Genomic DNA, 21,114 nt, shown 5'->3' on the forward strand with positions numbered 1-21,114 from the left:
CACCGCTGCATGTCCGGTCAAGACTTTCAAAATAAAACACCTACTCATGACACCAACTGAGATTCACCCGCTTGTTTCATCAGCTAAAAAAAAGATTAGTGAGAAATGTTTTTATTTTTCATATTTTCATTCTGAATGTTTCCATTTTTTGGAACAGTTTTGTATTTTAAATTAGCCAGGGAGTATTGTCACATCTTTATTCAAGACATTTCAGTTGGCCTTAAAATGTCAGACTTTACATGACAATTTGTCATTTCCTTCCTTGGACAGTGTTAAAAAAAATCACACACTTTTATTTATTTTTAAACGAGAGTTTTTCCAAGAGAAATAATCCAGGTTTGGATGAATGAATAAATATATATAAAATACTTTATTTGTATAACACATTTCATACCAGAAATGCAGCTGAAAGTGCCTTAAAAAATAAATATATATGTCTCATTTCTGTTTTAGTCAGATGGTTTTTCTCTTAATTTTAAAGACTGTTACAGTTATCTCTAGCGAACTTGACACAGCTGATGAAACAACAACACAAAGAAAAAAACATGCGCAAATCAGCTGTGTAAACAGAAATAATAAGAGCAAAGAAGGACTAATAGGCCTAAATAACATATAAAAGTACAATATATGGTATCATTGTTACATTTTCAAAAAGTAACAAGACATAAGTGGTTTTCTCTTTTCGCAATTTAATGCTATGTTTATTGTGTACATGTTTGTTTTCCTAAAAACACATTTCTGGAAGTGCACATACAGAAATGTAAAAGCAACAAAGAAGAAAGTGTTTCTTTTCGGCAGAACCAGCAAACCACAGCAGGAGTTAAAACAACAACAAAAACTACTAAAGGGACGACAACTTAAATACATTTACAATAAAATACTGAAGCTGCAGTTAGTGACAGTTAGTAGAGTTGCTAATAGTGACTTGTGAAGCAAACAGTGCTACTTTATTAAATATCAAATATATACTGTATAAATAAATCTCTATCCATATGTAGTGCCAGACTGAGGAACAGACATCACATTTTCTTTTCTAAGGCGAAATGATCGGTAACTAACTTCCACCTACTTTAGTAAATTTACAGTAAAGTGGCACAAAGCGTCCTGACTGAAAACATTTGCATTTGCAAGATTGAAGTAGAGTTCTTTTACAGTGAGACAGGTGTCACTGCATGATTCACAACAGTAGTACTCAACTTCAAATAAATACAATAACCCTCAGAAAGCCATTTCAATACATTTGGCTACATAATCAGCAGTGCAAAGAACACAGTCACAGACAAATTATTATTCTAGTCGCTTTTGATGCCTTAAATGTACACCGATACAAGAAAGATACAGTGCAAACAAAACAGGCCTACATGTTTTGAATACCGAGCCCCAGGAGTTATGGTGAGGTAGAGGGTGATAGATTGATAGGCGCGGGGTTTAAGGCAAGCTCCCGAATCTTCACTATCAACCTGCGTGAAAGATGCATTGACTGAGAAATTACTATTATGCAATTTTAGAGATTTCCTTCCAATGGATTGTTTGATATCAAATCTTAAACATCAATTTAATTTAAGTAGAAGCTGACATTACTTTACAATCAGTAATCTTTCTGACTGTTAAGAATCTCATCCATGTTTTTTCACATTGAGCTTTCATTAAAAAAAATCAAAAACAATAGTGATACATAGTCCAGCATTTCAATTCACTTAAGACATTGCATTTGCTACAATAGAAGGCTAAAGCTATACTTTATATCACAAGCTACACCTTTATGAGAAATGCTACATCACTGGCCATAACAACACAATGGCAGCTCTTATACATCTAGTGCAGTGTATATATTATTACTTGGAGGAACGTAACATTGTCATCACATTATAAGATTCTGACTAAATAAACTCTCTAGTTGTTCGACTATGCACCAACATCAGCTTAACATCAGGATTCATATCAACATGACAGCGAGGTCAACAGCAAACACAGTTTCCTGAAAAGCCAACATTGTAAGCACTCAATAGAAATCGCGGCAAGGGGACAGTTGCTATGCTCTCATGAAAGGTGTAAAAAAAAAAAACTTTTTAAAAACATGTTTAAAATAAAAAAAGGACTCAGTAGAACATGAGGTAAGTGATGATGAAACTAAAGGTGGGTTAGGGTTAGTGAACATCACGTTTTCTAATATTTTCCCATAAATGTAAAAGAAAAGTGTGGCAAACAGCGCCTTCATAGGTTTTTAATGTTTGATACTATATTATCCTTGAAAGATTTCCTCAAACATCTATCTTCCTAAAATACTGAAAGTGAGACCATACAGAGAAAAAAATATATATAAATAAATAATACAATAAATATATAATATTGTGATTTACCTGTTAGTTTGCAACCATCCAAGACATCTTTTAATACTGAAGACTGAATGACTACTACTAAACTCCCTCATGATACAAATTCAGTTAGAAATACAGGATGGAAAAGGAGTTTGGTCTAGTATCAAACAATGTAAAGTTAGTAGCATTAGTACATTAAGCTTCTGAATGCATGTTAGTATTAAATGTTTAAGATGCACTTAAGGTTTGGCACCAAGGCAGTGCACAGGCAGTTACGCAGGAGACACACACGGTGGGTACAGGTCAAATATACACGGATAAAGACTCATTAGTGTGACATAAACAAACGATTTAAGACAATATAGGTTAATACAAGTTCTGGTAAAATTATAAAAGTTCGGTACACACAAAGGCCACTGTTACGTTTCTTGCTTATTTCGATGCATTTTAAAATCTGGTGAAGCCGAGGTAACCAAGTCACAGGCCTGAAGTTTAAAAGTAAAGTATTTAGAAAGTATTTTAATTTGAATGCTTTGTGTTTACGCTGATTGTTATCCAGCACCAGTTTCAATATCATGAAATAACAGCTGTAACTGTAGCCAGAGGAGCACAATACACATATAATAACACGCCACAGACATGTTTACAGAGCTACACAGGGGAAACAGCCATACAGATGACGTGAGACAGTAATGGTAGTAGAGGATGATTGGACAGAGGCTGTAAGTGTTAGCGGACTCATGCAAAGAGTCAAAGGCAGTTGATAGCAGATCTGCCTGGTCTACGCACTGCTTGATTCTTTCATCCTGTACGAGAAGTCGCCTGCAGAGGGCAAGAGAGACAGAGGTTTTTATAAATTGTTCAGTGTGTAATGTCGGAGTATTTAGCAACATCTGGAGGTGAACTTTTTGGATTGCAACGCTCCCTTGCTTTGCACTCCCGTCCGGAGAATTTACAGAAGCTAAGGTGGCCCTCAAGGACAAGACGCTAGTTACTAAAGATGGCATCATCAACCTCCTCAAATCTTTCCACAATATCAAGTGATGAGGTGAAGATGTATTTAGTTATTTATTCTAAAGTACTTGTTCTTTGTATTTCAACAGGTGCATTTCAGGCAGACATCCACTATACATTAAAAACGTGTACGGCCGTTAAGTTTGTATATACAGTGCTTCTGTAGAAACATAGCCTTGCAACATGGCTATATAGATATAAAGGCTCATTCTAAGGTGATGAAAAACACTCAGCCAGGTCTTTTTTTAGTTCTTCCGCTTCATAATGGCCAAAAAAACAACAAGCTTTACTGACATACTTTAACTTATATTCCTGTGTCCACCATGATACAGGTCCAGTAAAATGTACAGTATAATATAGGTGAACAAAAGAGTGCAAACATGAACGTTTTTGTACCTGGGAGATGCTGATTCCGGTCAGTTTCTCCACAGCCTCAGGTAGCCGTGTCATGATTTCCAGCACCTCTCCAGACAGCTTGGCAGCGCCCACCTCCCCGCCTCCACTGGACACCATGGTGATCTTGTTGGCTTCACACAGAGGCCTGCTGATCTCTTCTGCCATCTACAGGAGGACACATTCAACTCAGACCTTTACGAACACTTAACTAAGCAGGTGAAACATGAGTAAAAGTTTTAAATCACTTAGCTGTTACTACCACTTATTTATTCTTACTCTTATTTATTTTTGTACTTTTCTACAATTTCTTTTTCTTTTTATAATGCTATCCTATTTTATATATATATACTGTATATATATATATATATATATATATATATATATATATATATATATATATATATATATATATATATATATATATATAATTGTTTTTATTGAAGAAACTGACTCGCCCAAGAATCTCAATGTACCTGTACTGTCCTGTACCTGTGCAAATGGCAATAAACACATTCTATTCTATTCTACAATGCGCTGTGTCTCACCAGAGGCAGTGACTCCAGCAGCATGTCCACCATGGCTCCATCCTTGTATTGCTGGAAGGCCTCTGCCTTCTTGATCATCTGCTCCGCCTCAGCGCGACCCTTGGCCTCCACCGCAAACGCCTCCGCCTCACCTTTAATCTGAAGGAGACAAGAGAACAGGCTTACTTTACCGGACAACACTGTACAACTGATGGCAGGAAAATATGTGAGCATAAGATCAACATTTAAAAAAGTTGAATTCTCAGTATGATTTCTTCTAGCGAAAAAACTAAAGACAGTTGGGATTCTGCTGTTACTCACCCTGATGGACTCGGCTTCAGCCTCTGCCTCCATGATCAACTTAAGACTGGACGGAGAGAGAGAGAGAGACAGAGACAGAGACAGAGACAGAGACATAGAGAGAGACAGAGACAGAGACAGAGACAGAGACAGAGACAGAGACAGAGACAGAGACAGAGACAGAGACAGAGACAGAGACAGAGAGACACAGAGAGAGAGACAGAGACACAGAGACAGAGAGACAGAGAGAGAAATGCAAAGTCAGATGGAGACACAATGACGGTATGACTTGTCATACCTGTATTTTAATTAAATAATTCCCTTATAATTAGTACAGTATCATGTTAAATTATTTTTACACTCAGTCACTACGTTGGGTTTGTTTAGTTTAAAGTGACTACGAGGAACTTGAGCTAATGTATTTGTAATATTACTATGTCAGATTAATAATGGCAGTATGACGCAGATCAGATAGTAGCCTATTGCAAACCCAGGGGCCTCAAACTCTTGAAACTGAATCTGAAACACCACCTGCCTGCTAAAATCATCCCCGTGTTTGTTTAGGACGCGAAGCAAAGCCCTGCCACTCACTGGCACTTTCGTCCACCTGGGCTGTTATAAACGTGCTGTATAAATAAAGTTGACTTGACTTGACTTGACTCACCGCTGAGCCTGGGCCAGTTTCTCCAGGCGGTACCTCTCGGCCTCGGCTGGTTTCTTGACCTTGGCCTCGAGCTCTTTCTCTTTGCGCGTGATCTCCTGCTTCTGCAGCTCGATCTGCTGCGCCCGCTCCACCACCTGCACCTGCATCTTCTCCTCCTCAATGCGCTGCTTCGTCTTCGCTACCTGGCAAAGCAAAGACACGGCACATGGCAGGGAAATATTTAAACATTCAATATTGGAAAAAAGTAAAACATCCACAAAGCTCCGGTGGCGTGGTGGACATAGCACAGTTGCAGTGGTTGCGGGTTCCAGTCCGACCCGTGGACGTTTACTGCATCTCATCCCCCTCTCTCTCTGTCTCCCCATTTCAACTCTGCACTGTCAAATAAAGCTTGAAAATGCTAAAAAATTATCTTAAAAAAAAACAAAAAAAAAAACAGCACCCAGCAGTTGTTTTTCAGTGGTTTGTACCTGCAGCTGGTAGGCCATCTCTGACTCAGCTTTCTTAGTGAAGACCTCGATGTCATAGGCGGCTTTCTTCAGCTCGTAGTCCCGCTGTGCCTCTGCCATGCTGATCTCATTTTTGTACTGAGCCGAAATTTTCTCCTGCATGGCATGGGCCTCCTGCAGGGAGAGAGGGAGAGGGGAAGGGGACATGGAGAGAAATGTGAATCAATAGGAATAAAGCTTGAAGTATGGACAGGATGGAGATACTAAAAGGACAGAAAATATTTTAGACAAATGTCACTTGGGCTAGGGCTGTCCCGAAAGACTGTAAATAGATGACTTCTGTTGTTATTTTCACAAAAAAAAAAATATATTTATTCTTTTTTTAATCTTTTAAGAATTTCAGGGGGGGCGGGAGGTGCAGCTGGGGCGGCGGCCTGCCCTCCTAAGACAATGGTAGGGGAAACACTGCAGTAGTAAGGTGTGTCCGCAATTCCAAATAGATCCAGTAGTTGGCAAAAACTATTTTGCTGACAAAATGTAATCTATGATAACTTTGTTGAAACATTCCGCACAATATTCAACATGGCGCTTCTCAAAATAAAGAAGAGCTGAACTAACCCAGTTGCTTACTGGTGCACTGAAGGTGTTTATGTTGAAATGAGACACTTAGCAACCTTCACAGGAATAACAGCATCCTAGAGCGTGGACACAGAGTGGTGTATCTCACCCTGATCACAGCGTCTCTCTTGTTCTTGGCCTCTCCGATGCGAGCGTCTTTCTGAACCTGCGCCGTACGAGCCTTCCCCAGGGAATGCAGATAATCCTGAGAACCAGGAGGAGATTGAAAAAGTTAGATGTCCATTCTTCACTCCAGAGAGATTTAATCCAATGTGCAGCAAATAATTTTTCATTGTTATGTTATCATGATGTATGTGGAAGCATTTCCGTCATAAAAAATGTAAAAACAGAAAATACAGAAGAGATACATTTATTTATAATTATGAATTTGAAAAAACATACAACATTGTTTTAGAATTGCTACAATAATTATTTTTTAAACCTTTGTTTGTATGTGTATACCTGGTCGTCGTGAACATCTTTGAGCGTGTAGCTGACCACGCTGATGCCCATGTTGACCAGGTCGGAGGACGCCACCTGAAAAACCTCCTCAGAGAACTTCTTCCGGTCCTTGTAGATCTCCTGGAAGACCAAGATGGTAAGTGTGACAGAGTGGTATGCTGGATAAAATCTGAGTTTAATAGAATTGAAATACATCCAACCATTAAAACCTACCTCAACCGTAAGGTGGGCAATGATGGCGCGCTGGTGTCCCTCCAGTGTTTCCAAGGCGATGTGAGCGATCTCGGCCTCTGACTTTCCCATGAACATCTGGCAGGCTGCGGCCAACATCTGCTTATTCTGACCCTGGATCTTCATCTGTAGGAAACGGCAACTCCATTATTAAGAATATACTGGAATGCTGACGTCAACACTGGGTTCATTAAACTAGTAGTCGGCAATTAACATGTTTTTGTACACACATGACACTCTGATAAATACAAATAATGTTATGAGATGAGAATTTTTTTTTAGTCAAATGTTGCTTTAACCACATTTGAAATATGATTTTTTTTTTAATAGGAAAAGTTAGAAATCACTCAGTACTAAGTGAAGGGCACTGAGAGTTGTTTTCAGTCCATCTCTCACAGAAACTTTTTGTCCATGAGTTTACGACTGTCTGCCCCCCTGAGCTAAACCTGCTGTTTCCAGTGCACACTGACCTGGGCTATCCCGGTCACAGAGATGGGCACTCCGTGGCGGGTGTAGACTTTATCACTCTTCACATTCAGAGTCAAAGTGTTCAGTGAAATCCTGCAGAGAGAAAGGGTTCGACATCGAAAAGAAAGGAAGGTTATTGATGGACTATCCACCACTCTATGGTATACATACGAAGTGCAGTCATTTACACTTGGCAATCTTTGTATTGAGTTAAACTGAGTGCAGATTTTTATAGGTACAGGATAAAGTCCTAGCTAGTTTCGCAAAGCCAGACCAAACTACAGCAAGTAGTATGTAGCTAAATCACTCAGCACACAAAACACAATTTATGGTGCCATCTGATGAACTTAAATTATTGTAGGAAGAGCAGCATGTGCATTTGAAGGTGGTTTTCAGAGTGTTTAATTTGCCAGGGAGATAGAAATCAAGTAGCTCTATATGAGGTGTTTTTTGACTACAAGGTAAGCAAAGATTTATGTGCAGCACAAACAACATTATTTGCAAAATTAAAGACGTTTTATTTGGTGAGGAGGAGGAAGAGGGCAACTGTGCGATCCTGGCACCAGTAATAGCAAATTGGTTAACCATATTTTTAAATCATTGTTTTATTTAGATCCTTTTGAGTAAAGTAACTGCTGCTCTGTATTTTGCCTTCACATTTTGTTTGCCATATATTGTTCACCTGGTAAAATATATAAGTTTCTGCAAGTGTGTTGAATATGTTGTTATATTCAAAACTGTCGGGAATTCAGCTAAAGACTGATTGACAACAATGGAACTTCTGCAAACCTCTGTAACTTCTGAAAGCAAGGGATGACGAACACTCGACCTCCAGATATCATCATTGGAGAAGAGAGGCAAACCCCTGGGAAGGATTATAGACCAATCAGTGGATACAATCAGAGATTAGACACCAGTAGGCTACAACCAATATTCATCAGAAAACATGGCATGTGGCATTTTTTACACCAGAATTAGAAATGTAAGCAAGTAAATGTGTAAATAACATTGACATTCTTGTTTTATAACCTTTGCCTACAAAATGGTGACGTTTGATAAAATGTTATAATATTAATCTATAAATATTTGGATATATGGTATGTTGTCTGCTTTGGAATGACAGCATTTGATTGGATCATGGAATATAATTGGAAGCAACAAGTATAGTCTTGACAGTGCTATTGTTGGGGGGAAAAAAGTTGATATTTTTACCTGACACCACCATCGCCTCGTTGGGACCACAGACGTAGAACATGTTTGCCGATCTTCCTTCAAACTTAAACCCAAAGAAAGTGGTAGAATAATACGTGAACGCTGTCACTTTATATACTTATCGCCTTTACAGATTTATTTTATTATCTCAATTTGAAAAATAATGCCTTTAAACAAGAGTGTTGTAACACTATGACTGGCACAATGAAAGAGAAGGGAGGGGCTTAGATGGGTAAAGGCTATCAGACATCTGACCAGCAGAGCAAAGATCTAATTTACAAAAATGATGCACAGTATCATCCGCAAGATAAGCAAATAGCCTAGCAGAAAACCTACACATTATAGCCACTAGTTAGGGAATAAAACAATCTACATAAATATGCTACTCAAGCTGCTAGCCATCTATCCATTAACTTAATGAATTTGGCACACATATTACGTGTTACCAACCTAGAATGGACGTGGATGGGATGGAGGCGTAATGTAGTCACACACTTACCGGTTGCTGTGAAAAGGTGTGGTTGTTAGATAGCAGAAAGATGAATTAGTAGCGGTCTGTTTTGGTTTAAATGAATGAAGTATTGTTTTTTTGTTTTTTATTTTATTTTTTTTATCTCGGGTGACGCGTGGTAGCCTACCAGCTGATGCTGCCAGAAAACACAACACTGACCGCAGCTCAGCTCACAGGCTCGTATTGCGCATGCTCACCATTCATATCTGTGTCCATGCGCCATCCAGCGGCGATGTGAGGAACCGACATGAATAATTTATACTGGGACACCGGTCAGCACTTGGATCAGCAGCTAATGGGGCTTGTATAGTATCTATATTGTTCATCTATGTAGTAGGCCTAACTACAGGCACCATGAAAACAAACGTGAATCTATCTACGTGAATCTATCGACGCATGTATTTGCATTATATTGAAATTTTACTATAGCCTACTCTTTATTGATAATATCCTGCCCTAAAGTTTAAAAAAATTATTTTATTATTTATAATACAGTATCTATCTATCTATCTATCTATCTATCTATCTATCTATCTATCTATCTATCTATCTATCTATCTATCTATCTATCTATCTATCAAGATTGTTTCCCCAAGAAAGAAAAAAAAAGTCACTTTCACTTTTTTCAAACACACACCTATTGTAGGCTATATAACAGATGATTTAATGTTATCCTTATAAAGTGTGTAGGCTATATGTAGCCTACAACATACACTTCAAAAGAGGCTAAAACTGAGTATGATTTGACCTGCTGTATCAATTAGCCTATATTAAGCATTCAAAAGCTCCAACAAGGCACTGATGACAAAACCCTCTCCTCTTCCGGTCCTTGCCTTTAGGACAAGGGAACCCCTTACTGAAAAAACGTCTGCCCGTTCAAGCCAATCAGCGCCAGGTCTGCAGCGACAGCATCCAATCAGCAGCGTGGACTCCGCGACGGCACCGTCCCAAAACGTCAGTGCTCAGAGCCGCCCACCCGGTCCTCACCTCAGCCTGTCTGTCTGCAGTCAGTGGGTCAGCTCATCTGTCTCATCCAACACTTCACTGTCACCACTAACTATCATCCGATCCATCATGAGGGAAATCGTGCACCTCCAGGCCGGCCAGTGCGGGAACCAGATTGGTGCCAAGGTAAGAAGAACTAGGCTATATTATTGAGAACAAATTTACAATTCTTATTTTTAATTTTTTGGTTAATTCATAGTGCTATTACATTTTTTTTCTTTCTCTTTTCAGTTATATACGCATTTCATTGTCAAACCTCGGTGAGAATAGTCCTTTATTTTGTGTATTTGACAGTTTTATAAAATAATAGCCTATGCTGCTGATGACAAAGATCAAGGCAAACTAATAAATTTGGCATAAAATCAAAATAGAAGATATATTTATTTATTTAGCCTATAGATAATAATGGACCAGTAACAATGCAGCCCTAGCTATCGTTTGCAACCCAGCTTTCTGCTTCACTGTTAAACATTTCATGCTGCTCTTTTCACTCTTTTGTCTGAAATGAGTTTCAGACAAAAACATCCAGGGTGTATTTTACCACAGTAGGCCTTCTTCTTCCTCAAGCCTTTATACTAAAAATAAGAGTTTTTCCTGCCTCTTAAGAATAGGCTATTTGTTTTTTCAGCAAAAACTACTTTAATAAAAGGGTAATACAGTCCACTGCACTAAAACTAAAAAAGAAATAATATTCAGGTTAAAACACAAATGAAATAGAGAAAAATGACCTAATGGTATTGAAACAATGGATGAGAAAAGGCTGTAAGTAGGCTACGCAATGTTTTATGAATAAATAAATAAAGTATGAAACAAAAACAACAAATCACTGTTTACATAGTGATGTGTTGGGTCATACCACGAAGTACAGTAAAGCAGACTGTTCAAAAGATTTTAAAGATTTTATTCAAAATAAAAAAACACTGACTATGCACTTTGACTCAGTAATATTGCAGTGATGCTGCTGTATTGCTGGGATTATTTAGCAGTAATCTTCACATAGTGTTCCTGCGTATTAAATACAGTAACAATTCTCATGTTTTGAACATGTTGACAAAACAGTGACTTAAGTCGTTGATCCAGAATTAATTAAACTGGTCAGATTTTGAGCAGACGCGTGGGACCAGCTGCTGCCTCGGGACGCCTGGTGAGCCCAAATATACAGTCTGTGGTTGAGCCGGGCTCTTTGTCACTGGGAAAAGAGAAAGGGAGAGAGAGGGAGGGGGGGGGGCAAGAGAAGAGGGTTAAAAAAGGAGAAATTTGCTAAAGCAGAGTAGAGGAACCATAGATAGTATAATAAAGAGGAACGCAGCAGGAGGGGGGAGGGGGGATAGATAACAAGTGTCTCTGTGTCTGCTGCCCTGAAAGCACAGATGAAGTGATCTAAATAGCTGTTTATCCAGTCACTTAATCACATGCTCATCACTCCAAATCACCAGTGACCCTAATGACGTTGTTGGCTCATATTGCATTAAGTGATTATTACAACAATAAAAATATAATAATAATATTTAAAAGCTGGCTGTTCTATACACTTCTGTGTTTTAGTTCTCAACTATACCACTTTTTGAAGTTCTCGGTTAGTGAATGAAGGAGTAATTTTTTTTTAGTGGGTGTTTTTTTTTGCGATTATGTGGATTTTTCAGGTCAATTTGCATGTTGCACATTTTATTTTAGCTGTGTAATTCTGGTCTGGTCTTGGCCTTAACTTAGTCTCTCGCCCATCCTTTTCATGGTCTTGACTTAAACAAACCTAAAGAAGCTTCTTTCATTTTATAGAATAAATGATTGGTTAATACGTTTTTCATTTTTGAGGTAATAAAATTATATTTTGTCCGTTACATACTTATTCAGAACACTTGCTTCCGGGACCTTTGCGATAAAATAAGGGGCGTGGTGGTAGCAACATATGGGGTGACTGTGTCTCCCCCACCCAAAGGCCCTGATGTGGATTTACAGGGGACTTAGTGAGGCTGAGGTCATCCTCATTTCATAATGGATTATGTGCCTGAACTCACTCACTTCCTAGTTCCAGAGAAAATCAATCATTCATTTAAGATCCAGTGAATTGTCGCCACAGACAGGTTTCAGTATAATTTGCTTCATGCTGTGGTGACTCACTCTCACTCTTTTGTTGCATGTGAGGGCTGTTCATTTGGTTGGTTTGTGCTATTCTGAAACCGATCAAACATGGCGTATAATAGGCCAGATTGTCTTAAATGTAAGTGATTAATATTGTAAATAATGTCATCATTCAGTATTCGTATGGCTTTTATATCTGCTCAATAAAATGCTATATAGGTTAAGATTTTTGTTAAACCCAAAACTGCACGAATAAATTTATCAAACCATTACCATGGTGATCACAGGGAAGAAGGATCACACACACACACACACACACACACACACACACACACACACACACACACACACACACACACACACACACACACACACACACACACACACACACACACAGAGGCCATGTCACGGATTAAGGTCATTTGACTGAGCTGGTGTGACAGTTTGTGCTCACATCTTAACTGAGTTTGGAGTTGAAATCTCAGCTGTATAAAATCTTCTGAGTAAACTCCTCTCTCACTGACCCTGCAGCAACAGAGGCAGTACAACCCCACGGGACTTTAATGTGACCAGGGCTGTGTCATTTCTCCATTTTAACAAATATTTAACATCTGTGTTCATCATTTTGTAAATCAAGCTGAAGAGTTGTTTCTGAGCTGTTTTCAGGTGATCTTGTGACTTCAGAAGGTAATCAGATGTTGGCAGGTTCCTGATAAGCAGTGGAACACAGAAGAGTGATTGTATACCACTCCCTTCTTTCCCTTTAGTAAATGGGTTAACAGTTATGGTCTAAATCAGTCCACAAAGACACCTCTTTCTAAGGAGCGTTTTCAGAACTGTGACTGAATTTAATTTAGTGTATGATTTTGTGGAGAGTCCTCTTCAATTAACTGTGCAGTAAAAGGAGCAGTTTTAGCAGCTCATTTACAGCTGTAGTCTCCGGCCGCAATAGTTAAATTAAATAACTTTACATTTATAAACACAGCAAGCCCAATCATATTGGAGAAAGACATTGCAAACGTATTGCAGACAATTGAAGCAATTACAAACAAGCAAGCACAGATTATGGCAAAGACATAAAGCATTTCATGCAATATTAACAAAACAAAGGGAGCTAGAAACTACGAAGTGTAAAATCTGTTTTTGAATGAATGCTGCAAATGGATGTTTCAGGGTGATTGCATTTTTCAAGACGTGAATGCAACACAAAGTCACACACAGCCATCACACAGCTTCTGTACTGATGATGTGTTGGCCTTTGTGTTTTTGTGTTTAGTTCTGGGAAGTGATCAGCGATGAGCACGGCATCGACCCAACAGGAGCCTACCATGGAGACAGCGACTTGCAGCTGGACAGGATCAGTGTGTATTACAATGAGGCCACTGGTGAGTACATTCCGTTTTCAGTATCACTCATGTATGTGAAATGACAACCTTCCCAAATTTTTACATATCAGTTTTTTTCTAGCGGAGTTTTGCAGTGGAAATAACTTGTTTCTTGAAGGTTTATCAATACACAAGGCTTTAAGTTGTCTGACATGATTTTGTGATTCTTCTCAGGTGGGAAGTACGTGCCCAGAGCCATCCTGGTTGACCTGGAGCCAGGGACCATGGACTCAGTCCGCTCTGGACCCTTTGGACAAATCTTCAGACCCGACAACTTTGTCTTTGGTAAGAGGAACACACCCTTCTGGAGAAGACTTTAATGTGGGCTGGTCTACTAGAGGTCAGAGGTGGGAATCAATAATGGCAGTATAGTGGTCATGCTGCACAGCGAAGCTCACACCTGCCATGCAACCCAGTATATAACCATATGACCCTCAGCTTACTCATTGACTTTGATATAGCTGCAGGATGCTTCAAAACATGTTACATTTAGTTTATGATTCTTTTGATCAAAATTGGAGAAAAAAAAATGTTTAACACTGATTTGAGTTTTGTTTAAATTTTAGTTTGTTTGTTGAGCAGGTGGCTGGAAAGAAAGGATACTCCTTTTTTTCCAAATAACTTTGTATCTATTGTTTAAAATGTTAACAAAGACAAAATATGACCTGACTTGGGTATAAACATCTTTTCCTTGAATCATCACCTCCATGTTTTTATTCCCCAGGTCAAAGTGGAGCAGGAAACAACTGGGCCAAAGGTCACTACACCGAGGGGGCCGAGCTGGTGGATTCTGTGCTGGACGTGGTGAGGAAAGAGGCTGAGAGCTGTGAGTGTCTGCAGGGCTTCCAGCTCACACACTCCCTGGGAGGAGGAACCGGCTCCGGCATGGGCACCCTGCTCATCAGCAAGATCAGGGAGGAGTACCCCGACCGCATCATGAATACCTTCAGTGTGGTGCCCTCTCCCAAGGTAACACAGAAAATGAGTGTCCCATTGTTTGCAGTACAATACAATACATTGTTAATCTACCATTTGCAGGTAATTTGTCATCAAAGATAGCAAATATGAATATCATATTTTGATGCTCCTCTTATGAAGGCATAGTATAAAGTAGTAGTAGTGTATTCCTGTCTGATTTCTGAGTAAATAATGTGTTGCATTTCCACAGCTGTTGATGTTTCCTGTTTCTTTGCCTTCAGGTATCAGACACAGTGGTTGAGCCGTACAATGCCACGCTGTCAGTCCACCAGCTGGTAGAAAACACAGATGAGACCTACTGCATAGACAACGAAGCCCTTTATGACATCTGTTTCCGCACACTCAAACTCACCACGCCCACCTATGGCGACCTGAACCACCTGGTTTCAGCCACTATGAGCGGGGTGACCACCTGCCTGCGTTTCCCCGGCCAGCTCAACGCCGACCTGAGGAAACTGGCGGTTAACATGGTTCCCTTCCCCCGTCTGCACTTCTTCATGCCCGGCTTTGCCCCTCTGACCAGCCGGGGGAGCCAGCAGTACCGCGCCCTGACAGTGCCCGAGCTCACTCAGCAGGTGTTTGACGCCAAAAACATGATGGCCGCCTGCGACCCTCGCCACGGACGCTACCTGACCGTGGCTGCCGTGTTCCGAGGCCGCATGTCCATGAAGGAGGTGGACGAGCAGATGCTGAATGTGCAAAACAAGAACAGCAGTCACTTTGTGGAGTGGATCCCCAACAACGTGAAGACGGCCGTGTGTGACATCCCCCCGCGAGGCCTCAAGATGGCGGTCACCTTCATTGGCAACAGCACAGCCATCCAGGAGCTGTTCAAACGCATCTCCGAGCAGTTCACAGCCATGTTCAGGCGCAAGGCCTTCCTGCATTGGTACACCGGCGAGGGAATGGATGAGATGGAGTTCACGGAGGCCGAGAGCAACATGAACGACCTGGTGTCCGAGTACCAACAGTACCAGGACGCCACGGCCGAGGAAGAGGGAGAGTTTGAGGAAGAAGGGGAAGAGGATGCGTAAAAAGTAACAGAGAAAAACGATGCAACATGAATCGTAACAATACTATTAGGCCTATGTGAAAATGAGGAATCAGGAAGGCTGGTTGGAGAAGCCTGGGGTCAAAATTGGTTAATGGAAGGATAGGATAGAAATAATGCGGAGAAATAGTAAGGAAATTTAAATCCCCCAACCCCCAAGATATTTTAGTAGAAGGATCTTTCCACATGGCAAATGCACAAATAAAAAGCACTTCTTACACTTACAAAAACAGAAATACCTGGAACAATTCAAGAAAGTAAATATGTTGGTTTTGTACTGTAAAGTTAATTCCATCTTGAACAAATCTAAAAAAATTCAAATTACTGATAATACAAATATTGCACTTATATTCACTGGCACCCAAAACAACAAGCTTATGAAACATGCTTTAATTATTCCTGACATAACTTTTATATTAAAAAGTATTTTTGATTAATTTGATGAATAAAGTCTGTTCTTCACTAATTTGTGGTGCATTCAGCAGTTGGAAAAGTCCCACTGTGGATGTTTTGTTCCAGGTTTAAAACATTTTTTTAAAAGCAGGAAGAAAGTGTTAGAAACCTTTTAACTGTGACTTAAATGTTTTTTGGGGAAACCAGGCCTATAAACTTGAAAGTTAGCTTTTAGGAACGCAATCATGTGAATATCTGTCCTAATTTCTCACCGCTGTTGGAGATAAATGTAGGTAGGTGAGATGCCACTGTCAGTATTTTTTTCCTCACTGATTTTTGTACTCCAAGTAAAATGCCTTTGCCATATCCTTATGTGTGTATGTTGTCTTTCTGTCCCTGTATTTCTGAGCATGCTGTTTATTTATACCCTTTTTAATTCCTTTGTAAAATATTGACTTGTGATCCCAGTGACTGTGTAATAGGTTTGAGAAATAAAAAGTAAAAATCAACTCTTAGTGTTTGCTGTTATTGATTAACGTATTGTATTGATTTTATTAAAAAAAACTTTTCAGTATGAGCTTCCAGGAAGTTGTTACACTTTTTTGACAACAACGATAGGAGTGAGTTTCAGTGTGAAGACAAGTATCCATATACATCTAAATCTAAATGTTACGTTGTCTTAAACAGATGTAATACAAATATCTGTTTTTTTAAATTATTTTTAACAAGCCATTAACGTGGTCAAAGTTATGATGGAGTTATAGTAGAAGTTTAGTCACTCATTTACCAATATGCAGTTTTGCAGCAGAAAATAAATGTTCTGAAACATTATGTTGATTTTTGTTTTTTATTTTTTTGCTTTGATGTTTTTTCTTTATCCGATGTTATTTAGATTTTTGTTGTTTATACCATTTTTTTTCAATGTGGGAGAGAACCGAAGAGCTTTGAGAAACCCCGCGCTATGCCTGTTTGGAAGCGCATCTTTCCATCAGATGTCCCACTGCCTTCCTTATCATGCGCACAGTCACGGTAACCATGGCCCCCCTTTCAGTATTTGATTTGGACTGATGGGTGAGCCACTGACACATTTCCGTCATAAAAGTGTCCAATTCGGTCTTAATATCGGCCATATGGTTCTCCTTTTGTCCCTTGTCCTCAGGTTTCAGGTGGTGGTACAATACCTGACTGATCTGTTTTACAAGATATTCGTGCTGGCCGCATGAAATCTGTTTGGCAATTCTGTGATAAAAGCCCAAGTAGTCTTTGCTGCCTCTTGACTTCATGTCTTCCTCTCGTGGGAGCATGTCCTCCACCAGGCATTCCAACCCGATAAGCAGCAACTTAACTGATGCCTCGTCTACATTGAGTGATTTAGTGTCAATGCTAGTCCTCAGCTTTACCATAGAGCTGAAGAGTGCTTCTATTGCAAATTTGTGGACAAAAAGACCTTTGACTTTATGTCCCACTCGTTTCCAGCTGAGCTCGTTGATGTCGGTGGTCTCTGATGGGGACTCCCTCTTAGAGTTAGAACCATCCCAATGAAGTTCTTCCAATATTACTTCAACAATCTTAGAAGCTACTTCCTCAATATACTTTGTGTTGCTGGACACAAGCATATCGTATTCCTGCTCTGATATGTTCTGGTTATAATCAACGGGACTGATTTTAGTTGATTGTTCCTCCAGGATATTCATGGCAGCTTCTTTGACTATCATAGCAAAGCTTCCCTCTGAGTAAACTTGTTGTGATGCATCATCTTCAAAAGGTGTAACAGGAGTGTTATCCATAGAGGGCGCTGTTTGCCTAACAGGGGTTTGTTGTGACTCCTCAATTGCACCCAGCTTTCCTGCTGGTAGCTCCACCTGTGTTTTGGGGAATACTTGGACCTGGACGAGCGGGCGGTGAGTCTCCATTGTGGCCCCGGGAAGGACGAATTCAATCTGGTCTACTCTTGTCTTAACCATTGAGTTCGCCGTTGGTAGTCTCTGTGTCATATGTCCTTGGAACAATATGAATGTGCTTTGAAAAATTAAAACGAAAATAACCTTTGGATTTGGGTCCTATTTATAAACTCGCATTCTACGTATTTGTTGACGACATACGAACTTTTTTTTTGTCATTGGAACCTTCAGTTGCCTTTGATCTTTGAACGACGTCATGCCATTTCAACGACTTCAAAGGCAAAATAACAGTTAAAAAAGTTAAAAAATAAACAACACTATGCAGGATGAGAAGGACCAGTAATATTGGAATTGTAAAAAACAGAAAAAACTTGTTCTTGAACTTTTGCAAAATAACTGCAGATAGGAACAATAAAAAACGTAAGTAGGCCTAAATAAAAATTATAATTTAGGCCTAGTAATTAAAAAAAATCAAAATCAAGGAAAAAGTCTATTATAGCCTGTTCCCAACAACTACAAAAAATAATTCAAACTACATACAACACAGAGTTAAATCAGTTAAATTTAGAAGAAATTAATATTTGAAGTGGGCTGTTTCCTCATTACTCTGGAACTGGTTCAGAAGTTCAAGACCTTGGACAGCGGCGCCATTCCCAGGGTTGTTGAAGCACATCCAGCCCTAGACTATTATTCTCTTCTCTTCTAATATGTAGCATCATTTCATTATGCTACATATTTTACTGAATGACATTTCTGCTTTGTTGTGGTTAATTGTTCATGGCTGGGTTTAATGGAGTGAATATTAAAATAAAACATTTGTTAAATATACTATTGCTACTATTGTGAGAATGCATATTCAAAATTGCCTTATTTTACACTGGCAATTAATAACACTGTACTTCCATCAACACATATAACATAAAGGAAACGTATAAATCTCTGTCTTAATGAAGCCTACATTGTATCAAATAATTGACTGTTCAATGAGCTTTAACAGGCTTATTGTGCCACACACCTAGGTTAACATTCTGGTAAATGTACAGTCTAAGCCCCTACATTATGCATTCAAATCAAATAGGAGGTATATGTGCATTCCCTTTGAAAATTATGACCTGTAATCCAAGCGACTGAGAAATAAAAAGTTAAAAATCCCCCTGTAGTGTTCTTCTTTTAGTGTGTTTTTAAACGCTTCCAGGAAGTCATTAGACTTTTCATGATTATGATAAATGGAGTGAGAGTGTCAGTGTCAAGACAAGTATCCAAAACCATCTGACTTCTTAACCAACTTTAAAACCTAGTCACTTTCAGTAATTAATGAAGAATGGCTTCTTCTATAAATGTAATACTTCTACCATTTTCTGGTAATCGAAGTTATGATGGAGTTATAGTAGTATTGTAGTCACACATTTACCAATGTGCAGTTTTGCAGCAGGAAATAAATGTTCTGAATCATTAAGGTTGATGTTTATTTTTTATTTTTTGTTGCTCTGATGTTTTTTCCTCGTCCGATGGTGTTTAGATTTTTTTGAATACATCATTATTATTATTTTTTCAATGTGGGAGGAACCCTAGCTTGGAGGAACGCCGTTTGGAAGCCTGAGATGTCAGACGTTCCACTTCTTGCTTTATCCTGCGCACAGTAACGGTCACCAAGTCCTTCTGTTGCTCATTCTGTTTAGACTGATGTCTGAGCCACTGACACATTTCCTGCGTGAAATTGTCCACTTCGGTCTTAATAATGGCCATATGGTTCTCCTTTTGTTCCTTGTCCTCAAGTTCCAGGTGGAGGTACAACATTCTACTTAACTTGTTTGCAAAATAGTCTGTGCTGTGTATTGTCGACATGCCTTCTTCTCGTTGGAGGATTTCCTCCACCATGCATTCCAAATAGAAGTTCAGAAACTTCATTGATTCCTCATCTACATTTTGTGAGGCGCTGTCAATGCTAGTCCTCAGCTTTTCCACAGAGCTGTAGACTGCTTCTTTTGCAAAAAACAAAACAAAAAGGCCTTTGACCTGATGTCCCACTCTTTTCCAGCAGAGCGCTTCGCGGGAGGGGTTCTCTGGTCTCGGTTCCCTCTCGGAACCATTGATCTCCAAATTAAGTTCTTCCAATATTAATTTGACAAACTTAAAGGCTGCTTCCTCAATATGGTTTGAGTTGCTGGACACAAGCAGGTAGTATTCCTCCTCTGGCATGTTATGGTTACACCATTCCATCAACCAAGAATGTGTCAAAAATATCCTGGATTGTATCTCCAGGATATTCTTGACAGTTTCTTTGACTCTCATAGCGAAGCTTCCCTCTGAGTAAACCTGTTGTGATGCATCCTCTTCAAAAGGAGTAACAGGAGTGTTATCCATAGAGGGCGCTGTTTGTGTGATTGGGGATTGTTGTGACTCCTCAAATGCATCCAGCTCTTCTGCTGATCCTTCCACCTGTGTTTTGGACAACTCCAATAACAGTTGGTCGAGCAGGTGGTAAGTCTCCATTGTGGCCACTGGAAGGGTCAATTCCATCTGGTCCTCTCTTGTCTTATCCATTGAGTTCGCTGTTTGTGGTCGCTGTGTCACGTTTCCTTGGAACAATGTGAACGTGCTCTGAAAAATCAAAACGAAACTAACCTTTGGATTTGAGTCCTATTTAAAAACTTGCATTCTATGTGTTCTTCATATTTTCATGGGAACCTTTTTTTTGTCATTGGAACCTTCTGTTGCCTTTGATCATTGAATGACGTCATGCCATTCCAAAGACTTCAAAGGGATAAAATAACAGAAAAATAAACTACACCATGCAGGATGAGCAGGACCAGTAATATTAGAATTCTAAAAACCATTAAAACAAGTGTGTTTGAACTTTTGCAAAATAACTGCAGATGGGGGGTGAGGGATGGGAATAAACTTAAAAATAAATTATAATTCATGCCTAGTAATTAAAATATATATAGCAAACATAGATAAATTGTCTATAACAGCATTTTTTTATAATAGCCAATCATTAGGCCTACATTAAAAGAATCCAAGATCATCATGTTTGAATTTTGAATGTTCTCGCGTCAACCGCAAAGCAACCGGCATTGTGGGTGACCCCAGCCACCCCTCTCACAGGGGAGACGGTACCGCAGCCTGCAGCCTCCAGACTGGGAAACAGCTTC

General features: G+C 39.4%; 2 protein-coding genes across 2 annotated transcripts; one reads left to right on the plus strand and one right to left on the minus strand.

Annotated features, from left to right (window-relative positions):
- Positions 1-3,119: 3,119 nt before the first annotated feature.
- flot1a (flotillin 1a) lies at positions 3,120-8,699 on the minus strand (the record flags this gene model as incomplete). The annotated part of the gene is made up of 12 exons (XM_080045419.1): positions 3,120-3,140; positions 3,729-3,893; positions 4,274-4,411; positions 4,574-4,619; positions 5,217-5,398; positions 5,687-5,839; positions 6,393-6,488; positions 6,746-6,865; positions 6,959-7,102; positions 7,447-7,537; positions 8,234-8,309; positions 8,657-8,699. 12 exons carry the CDS (start codon positions 8,697-8,699, stop codon positions 3,120-3,122), a joined length of 1,275 nt encoding a protein of 424 aa, XP_079901545.1.
- Positions 8,700-10,189: 1,490 nt separating this feature from the next.
- Positions 10,190-16,089, plus strand: LOC307264253 (tubulin beta chain). The gene is made up of 5 exons (XM_080045598.1): positions 10,190-10,298; positions 13,528-13,636; positions 13,811-13,921; positions 14,361-14,605; positions 14,836-16,089. Exons 1-5 carry the CDS (start codon positions 10,242-10,244, stop codon positions 15,646-15,648), a joined length of 1,335 nt encoding a protein of 444 aa, XP_079901724.1. The 5' UTR covers positions 10,190-10,241; the 3' UTR covers positions 15,649-16,089.
- Positions 16,090-21,114: the final 5,025 nt, after the last annotated feature.

Source organism: Ammodytes marinus, assembly GCF_949987685.1.
Source record: "Ammodytes marinus genome assembly, chromosome: 17".
NCBI classification, from domain to species: Eukaryota; Metazoa; Chordata; class Actinopteri; order Uranoscopiformes; family Ammodytidae; genus Ammodytes; species Ammodytes marinus.